Source organism: Paramisgurnus dabryanus, chromosome 22 (assembly GCF_030506205.2).
Source record: "Paramisgurnus dabryanus chromosome 22, PD_genome_1.1, whole genome shotgun sequence".
In the NCBI taxonomy this organism is placed as follows: Eukaryota; Metazoa; Chordata; class Actinopteri; order Cypriniformes; family Cobitidae; genus Paramisgurnus; species Paramisgurnus dabryanus.
Genome location: NC_133358.1, coordinates 31,176,948 through 31,185,716, shown reverse-complemented (window position 1 = coordinate 31,185,716; position 8,769 = coordinate 31,176,948). Strand labels below are relative to the sequence as shown.

Here is an 8,769-nt window from a genome sequence, read left to right as displayed (position 1 = left end):
ACAATGATGTTTCTTGAAAATGTGAAGTAGGAGAAGGGTTTTTGTGATGGTTGGGGTAAGGGAATGGGGTAGGAAAGAATATACAGTTTGTACAGTATAAAATGCATTACCTCTATGGAATGTCCCCACAAAACATGGAAACCAGAATGTGTGTGCGTGTGCGCGTGTGTGTGTGTGTGTGCGTGCGTGCGCGCGTGTGTGTGTGTGTGTGTGTGTGTGCGTGCGTGCGTGTGTGTGTGACAAAAACAAAGCAAAAATGGTTAAGACCATTTTATATGTACATAAATTTTTGATGTAGGCCTACTGTAAGTTCATTTGTATAGTTCTCAAAAGGAAGAAGAGTTATTATATAAAAATGGGGTGTTGTCTAAATACCTCTGTATAAAGCCTGAGGTCCTACAGTAAAGCTTTCATTTATCAGCTGTCAGATCCTGAGGATGAGGTTTAATACAGTTCTGTGTGTTGTTGGCGTCTTACTTCTCAATCTAGCAGGTAGGTGTGAGCGCTTACTAAACATCTTAAACTTTAAAAGATAAGTAAGGAATAATTGACGACGGGCCATTGAATTATAAGAAAATAATGCACACCCAAGGTGCAATGTGTTACACGGCGGGTGTGCATTATTTTCAAATAATTCAAAGGACCGGAGTCAATTATTCCTCTTATAGCACGGTTACCACAAACATTGCTCTGGTGCCTATTTTTAAGACATTTGACAAGTTAGTTGTACGGTTATCAGAAATTACTGCATACCCACGAAACATTTCTCAGCCAATCAGAATACAGCATTCAACAGACCCGTGGTATAATGAATAACAATGGTCAGTTTTAACTAATAGTGTTTGTGTTTTTCTAAATAATTTTTAATACCTGACAAGATAATTTAATATTTATTAAGATCTTGTTATGCAACTCAATGCACTGTTACCTGCTATGTGGTGGACTTGATAATTGTTAATATAATAGAATTTACATATAATAAAAATGAATTATTAAGCAGCCTATACTGTATTATTTCATCTTTTTTCTCACCTGAGCCAAGCATCTACACCATAAGATTATCAGTGATTTCTAGATGATTTTCTGACATTTTTAATCAAGACATATAATTATTACTCATCCTTGTGTCGTTGTCTCATGTATGCGGAGAACTTATAAGTGTTCAGATTAATTTGACAGTTAAAGCTCACATAACACACGCTGTTTCTGCATATCTGATGTTAATCTGGAGTACCTATAGAGTAATATTACATCCTGTATATCTCCGAAGAGTCTTTAGTTTAATCAGATTTGTAAAAGAAAGATTAGCTTTGCCAAATCTTTCCGATAACGTATGAAAAAATAAAGAAGGAGGAGGAGCGGGTATGAGTCATGCAACACTATAGAACACTGTTTAACTTATGATTCACTACATGTTCGTGTCATTTATATAATATGCACGCGCCTATTTCCAACATAACACAGAAGTCTTACTTACCGCATGCAACTCATGACCCGGTTGAGACTTTTCAATGAAATCCAGCGCCACAAACACACACAAAACCCCACTGCTACCCGATAAAAAACTGTCTGGCTTTCTTCTCCTTACATCCAAAACACACTTCTTCTTTCGTGCCATTGTTGAGTTTTGAAATTAAACAAAGCTGTTGCGTGATGTGATGTTTGTAAGTTCTAGCGTCTCTCCCGCTGATTGACGGGTGGGCGGGGTTTTCCGGGGGAAAGTGCCCATGTAAATATGTGATACAAATAGAAACCCCTAAAACCTCAGCTGGACCCGTAATGGAAAAAAACTTTCCGAAACTTGTACAAACCCTGGCGAAGTGCATCCGACACAGAAATACTCTGTAACACGTTCAACTGCGTTTTTGACACTTTGCCTACGTTTAGCACGAGGAAAAAACTCTATAACTGTGTTAACTCTATAACTGTGTTAACCCTCTGGGTTATTTTTGAGAGAAAAATGTTTATGCGTGGTTTTTGAAAAAGCAAAATTTTTAAGTCACTGATATAAGTCCACAAAACTTATTCTAAACATGTTTTCCCAAGACTTTTCAAAACAGGATCTAGTAGTCTAGAGTTTTTTCTTCAAAATGATGTGAAAATCATTCGGCCTACTCATTCACATAAAGCAAGATATTGATTTACAATTTCTAAGACACTTTTGCTTGGGAAAGGCTGTATGCGTGGAGGCGGGAAAGCTCCTGAATAATCAGTGATTGACAGCTGAGGATCAAAAGAGTTGCATAATGAGCCACATAATGAACCTTGTAGGAATGGTCAACAAGAATGTAATTTTTTCTGTAGTAAAACCATGATAAAGTTTACTTTTCAATATAATGTAAATACACACACATTATATATATATTTCTATTGAAATATTTTCTATTAATTTCACAAGTAAAAGTTACCTTTTAAAAACCATAGTAGCCTAATCATGGTAAAGGTATTGTTTGGTCATCGTAAAATGAACACAGGGTTAGTGTTTGGTTGGCCAGCGAGAGGTTTACTTTTGTGCAGTAAACAGCTCAAAAAAACAACTGTTGTCTGGACTCTTATTTGTGTTTTTGTAATCATTATAGGAGATACACAACATGGGACATGCGTGATAAACTTATCAATGTTTGTTAACAGCCGCTGCCATTACCTCACGTGTTGATCATGAAAGCAGTGAATGTGTGCACATGCGAGTGATCCTGTGTTTAATAAACTTGCTGTGCGGAGATATGCGCTTAGACGCAACTAAATAAGGATTGTACTGTTTGCAATCGCGGATTTTATAAGAATACCAAAAAGCGCGTCGAGTTTCCTGACTCGCGTGTTTGTGCGTTCCAATCGCGTGATGTGTTTGACGGAAGAACAAAGAAAACACTCGCGTCTGGAGATACTGACACACATACGCAAGTAAATAAGGATTTAGATGTCATGTTTGGTGCAATCGGATGGAAATACAAGGAATGGAGAAACTGGATAGTGGATTGCGTATCCATTGACTGCAGGAGGCAGGAGTCATGCATGTGGATGTCTCTGCTCATTCACTTCAATGGCGCGGGGGTGTGGCGATCTCATCTCATTACAGATAATGAGGTAACAAGAGAAAGATGGTACCTCTCCTCCTTCTCATACAGTTTACACCGAATGACAATATCTGTTTTCGATCTCACTTACATCATTTAAAAGCAGACATTCAAAGCATTATGTAGACATTTATCTTTTGTTTCTATGACAAGTATTCGTTAAGTTACAGTTTATTTTTCTGACGCGTTTCTGAAAGGACTTCACTGAGAGAGAAAGCACAAAACGCGCATCGTGTTTATTTTTTAAATTTTGCGAAAAGCACAACATTCTGTTTTTATTGGGAGTGGACAGAAAAAATAGACACTTTAACGTTTTACATGATGTATAAATCATATCTGTATGTCAAAAATCAGCAGAGTAATTTAAGTCTCTTTGCGGAGTGATTAAAAAAATAAAGAGTTTAAATAAAGTCGACCCCAGAGTGTTAATAAGTCAGAATGCATGAAATACCATTGAACCACCCCTTTAACTAAACTCAAAAAGTAAAATGATATCCTGTGTTTTCTCCTTGTAAAAGTTCAGCTTATGTCAGTCGTGATAATAGCAATGTCGTTCTATTTTGTAAAAAGTGAAAAATGAGATCAACTTAAAATATTACTTCAATTGATAACACATAAATACTTGAAAAATTAAGTAAAAAATTAAGGTAATCTTTTTGAAGTGTTACCAACTTAAATAAGATTTTAAGTTAATCCAACTTTTCATTTTTCATAGTGTAAATACTGGAAAACAGAAATAATGATAAAAAACATTTAATCAGCTCTGTAAGTCAGCACCTGCACATTTTCTATATTTTTTTTGTCTGCGAGCTGCATAAACCACCAATGGATCTGTCAAACAACATTAACTTTAAATCAGATTATTTGATTTTCTTGTTTTCTTCTCAATATAGGATCTTTTTGTCAGCTAGATGGTGAGTAACTCTGATCATCAATACTTAAGATGTATCGCACATAAAATCTTTTCAGCACTTTTTTCAGTTCTCTGATGTTCTCTTCTCTCATCAGTGTGTGGTCGAGCTCCCTTTAACACAAAGATTTATGGAGGGAGCGATGCAACTGAAGGGTCTTGGCCCTGGCACGTGGGCATTACCTCAACTGGAGAACCATTTTCTGTGTGTGGTGGGAGTCTCATTAATAAAGACTGGGTTTTGTCTTCAGCTTTCTGCATCAATATGTATGAAGTCACCCAAGCTTAAATAAAATGTAAGTATCAAATCAACACTTTAAACTGACTTCTATTTATACTGTAGAATGGACACATCAGTAGATCAGATTGTGATCTACTTGGGACGTCGGAGCCAGTTCGACCCAAACCCACATGAGATAACCAGAACAGTAATTAATGTCATCAGTCATCCTGACTTTAACCCAAGCACTTATGACAATGGCATAGCGCTGTTTCAGCTCTCGTCTTCTGTGAATTTCACCGATTATATTCGACCGGTCTGTCTGGCTGCTGCTGGTAGTGTATTTGATGAAGGACTTTCAAGTTGGGCCACAGGATGGGGGTATACGAATAGTAAGTGAACAATGATGTGAAAATGACACAGATCCAAGTATTCATGTGTTTTAAATAGCATTGAATGTCATTTCCACTTAACTATGCTGTCTCTTTTTTTGTGTTATAGATAGCACACATCCTAAAATATTGCAGGAGGTGGAGATTCCAATTCTGAGCAACCAGAACTGCAGTATTGCCTATAATGGAAGTGTCAATATCACAGACAACATGATGTGTGCTGGACAGTTCAATAATGTTTTTAAAGGCACATGTTTGGTAAGTAAACATTATGGACCCTATTTAACGATCTGAAATGCAAGTGCGAAGCGCAACGCGAAAGTGAGATTGTGGGCGGATCTTGGGCGCTGTTGCTATTTTCCCGGCATGAGAAATAACTCTTGCACCGGGCGCAAATCAATAAGGGGTTGGTCTGAAGTAGGTTCATTATTCATAGGTGTGGTTTGGGCGTAACGTCAAATAAACCAATCAGAACGCTATCCAACATTCCCTTTAAACGCAAGGGCGCAAGTTCCATGGCGAGTTGCTATTATTATGACGGATTTACCAGGCGTACGCCAGGAGCGGTTCAACACGGCCGAGGAGACCCACGTTCTTGTAAGAGCAGTCAAAGACACAGAAGTTGTTTTGTATGGGGATAGGAGAAACCCGCCCAAATCAGCGTCGGTTAAACAGGCGTGAGAGGAAATAGCCACAGTCTCATCAGCAGTGATGGGAATAACGGCGTTATAAGTAATTGGCTTTAGAAACTGCGTTATTTTTTTCAGTAACGAGTAATCAAATAAATTACTGTTTCCCCCGTTATAACGCCGTTATCGTTACTGACATTAAAATGCTGCGCATTACTAAAATTGATCTTACTGTAGTGATTTTCAGCCGCGTATGCTCACTCTCTCAGCCAAACACTGTTTTTCTCTTTTGTGTGTTGTGAGAAACATAACGGATGATGATTGGCTTAATTTCCATCAGTAGCCAACCAGAGGCAAAGTTCACAAAAAGGCCCGCCCACACGCGCAGTCCAAGTCCGAGGAGCGAGCAGCAGTGTTAAAAAGTCTGAGCAACTTGGTCACTTTGTCGCTAGATTTAGCAACTTTCTATCACTTTAGCGACTTTATAGGACAAATCTAGCTATCTTTTCTGGCGTGGTTGGAGACTTTTGTAGACTGACATGAAAATACGCGTCGTTTTCTCTTCTCAACGAGCAGCGGTGCGTGCTGCTGCTGTGCCCCATCTCAAAGCACTGACATGCAGCCCGGTCATCGCGCATCAATCACTCGGAAAACACCGGCGACAGGGTGATGGCAAGTACAACAAGCTCAAAGGTAGCGGTCGCAAACACGAAGTATAAAGCACTACTTTTCCATTGTTGAGGTGAAAGGCAACAATGTTTGTGTAATGTGCAACTTATGCCCATGAAGAAAAAATTCTCTCCACGTCTGTGGCAAGTAATTCTGATCTAATAAAGCACCTCACATCGTCACATGCTGCCACAAAATTAGTGATTTCTCTTTAGTATCCATTTTAGTCATTTAACATATTTAATTTTGTAAGGGGCATTCAAGTTATTTGAAATATTAAAAATTTTTTAAGTAACGCAGTAATCACTTTTCCTGCTAATTAATTACTTTTATAATAATGTAACGCAGTTACTAACTCAGTTACTATTTGTGAGAAGTAATTAGTAACTATAACTAATTACTTTTTTAAAGTAACGTTCCCAACACTGCTCATCAGCTGGCATCCCCATCGTTGCGCCAGGCGCAACAATGATGTCAGGAGACGGGGGAATCCCAAGCTTGCCAGCATAAATCGGGCACGCCGTGTAACGGGAGGTGGATCTGCCTCAGGACCTGACGCCAGCAGAGGACATCGCTGCGTCCACCCTCACCGCTGAAAGGGTTTGGGGGCTTTGAAATGGGACCCAAGAAACGCAAGCAAGGTCCAACCCCAAAGTACTCTTACAAATCAAGTTCACATACATTAAGGTTTCTTATGAAAGCATTTTAATTATTATTTACATAAAAAAAAACGTAATACAGCCACACAACATTATGGTCAAGCATGCGCCCTTAAAATAGCATAATGAACAACGCGCAACGCGCCACTGACTTTAAACTTTTTTTTCTGGTCAGTGGCGCAATTGTTTTTTGAAACTGCAAAATAGCATCAGGGATGGTTTGCGCCGGAACACGCCTCTTTTTTTGCGCTGAACCACCCAGGGAGCGCAAGTTCATTCCCTAGTTTGCCGACGTGCGTCTGTGGAGGGAAAAACACGCTGTGCGCCGGTGCAAAATACGAATGATACATGCGTCACTGACAAAGTCAATTGCGCTGGGTGCAAGATAGGGTCCTATGTGTCATTTTGTGCTGATTTTGTGTTCAAATAAATAAAAGGGACAACACAAGATGTGTTAAAACCACACAAAGTGTGTTGTTTCAAAAACAACACAGAGATGTTTTAAGTTAAAGGCAACTAGACACAATTGGGTTGTTTCCTGGACAAAGATTAGCTTAAGCCAGGACTAGGCCTTAGTTTAATTCAGAAATATAACTAGTTTTAACAAACATGCCTTACTAAAAACATTACTAGTGTACATTTCATTTTGAGGCAAGACAAAGGGCACTGATGTATTTTAAGATATGTCACTGCAAGCTTTTTTTAGTTTAGACAGCTCTTACACTTATTTTAGTCTAGGACTAATCTAATCACTGTATGGGAAACCGCCCCAAGATGTGTTATCTTAACACATTTGTTTTAAGAGTGTTGAGGTAACCTAAAGTTTACAATATTGCTCTCAACCAGAACTAAGATCTCAGTCTTAATCTTGAAACTGAATTGGGATTAAATTACAAACACACTGAATCAAGCATTCATAAAAGATTTAATATCACCCTTCATTCATAATACTGTATGTAACATCACTGATAACTGAAGATGTGTAAATATAAAAGTGTTTGTCATTGCAGGGTGATGAAGGAGGACCACTGGTCAGTAAGCAGGGATCACGGTGGATTCAGACTGGAATTACGATTATGACTTATAACTGCATGTTTCCCAGTGTGTTCACCAGAGTCTCTCAATATCAAGACTGGATCAACTCTCACATATCCAACGAAAAGCCTGGATTTGTTACAGTCCCCTATTCCACTCCAACTCCTGATCCCAAACCTGATCCCAATCCCACTCCTTATATTCCTGATATCTTCAATGGAAGTTCATCCAGTCTTCAGTTATTTCCTCTTTCCCTCACATTCTTCATCTTCTCTCTCATCTTCTGTCTCTTTATTTAAAGGTTAAGTTACAAATATTGGTTGTGGTTTTTTGATGAAGATAAACCATAGATAAGGACAAGGGCAGATTGATTTGATTTTAGTTTGTTTTATTTTCATTTTTAAGAAAAAAAGTTTAGTTTATTTTAATGGAAACTTTGTGGTTAAAATTCTGGGTTAATCAAGATGTGTATCATAAGAAAATACTGACTCGTGTATTTGATATGTGATCTAAATTTAAGTAACAACTCTGTAGCTGCCTTTGAGAAAACCCATTTCTTCTGCCATTACCTGATTTTCTAATATAGGACTTACTATCTTTCATTATTTTCCTTTTTTCTTTATCTGTACATTCTTACAAAAAATCTAATCAACCCTTAGCTATGTTTACTGTTTTAGACTTGATGAGACTATGTCCAGTGCACTTATGTATTGCTTTTCTTGTGTTGCTATAATTATTTGTAAGTCGCTTTGGACAAAAGCATCTGCTAAATGATTAAATGTAATGTAAACAAAACTCAAACTGTAATACCTCTTATAAATAAACTCTTATCTCCATCTCCTTGGTTAAGATCAGATTGTTTAAAAGACTGATGAACATTTATTGACAAGAAACTTTAAATTCAGTTTGGTTGAACACTGAATAACTTCACCAGAGAATCTCAACTCAATCTAGCTGGACTGCATTGTGTTCTTATATACTTTAGATTGTGATTAACTTGTCATTTACTTTTTGTCATTAACTTGCACATTGTACCAAAAAATACACAATCACATGAAAATAAAAGAATTATAAAACAAAGCAGAATTAGGGAGAAGATAACCCTCATGCATTAACTAATAACCTGACATTACAGTGGTCAGTTATATAGTTTACATTATACCACAAGTCTGTTGAATACT

At 37.7% G+C, this 8,769-nt stretch overlaps 1 protein-coding gene across 1 annotated transcript; it reads left to right on the top strand.

Annotated features, from left to right (window-relative positions):
• The first annotated feature begins 425 nt into the window (after positions 1–425).
• Positions 426–8,423, top strand: LOC135740498 (serine protease 27-like). The gene is made up of 6 exons (XM_065258883.1): positions 426–492; positions 3,968–3,988; positions 4,083–4,251; positions 4,328–4,596; positions 4,706–4,854; positions 7,564–8,423. The coding sequence occupies exons 1-6, from the start codon at positions 438–440 to the stop codon at positions 7,885–7,887; spliced, it is 987 nt and encodes a 328-aa protein (XP_065114955.1). The 5' UTR covers positions 426–437; the 3' UTR covers positions 7,888–8,423.
• Positions 8,424–8,769: the final 346 nt, after the last annotated feature.

Excerpts from the sequence above, each read along its gene's own strand:
- LOC135740498 (XM_065258883.1), top strand. The coding sequence starts at position 438 with ATGAGGTTTAATACAGTTCTGTGTGTTGTTGGCGTCTTACTTCTCAAT. Across the intron at positions 4,252-4,327 it reads TCAGCTTTCTGCATCAATAT|AATGGACACATCAGTAGATC; the intron begins GTATGAAGTCAC and ends TTTATACTGTAG. Across the intron at positions 4,597-4,705 it reads AGGATGGGGGTATACGAATA|ATAGCACACATCCTAAAATA; the intron begins GTAAGTGAACAA and ends TTTGTGTTATAG.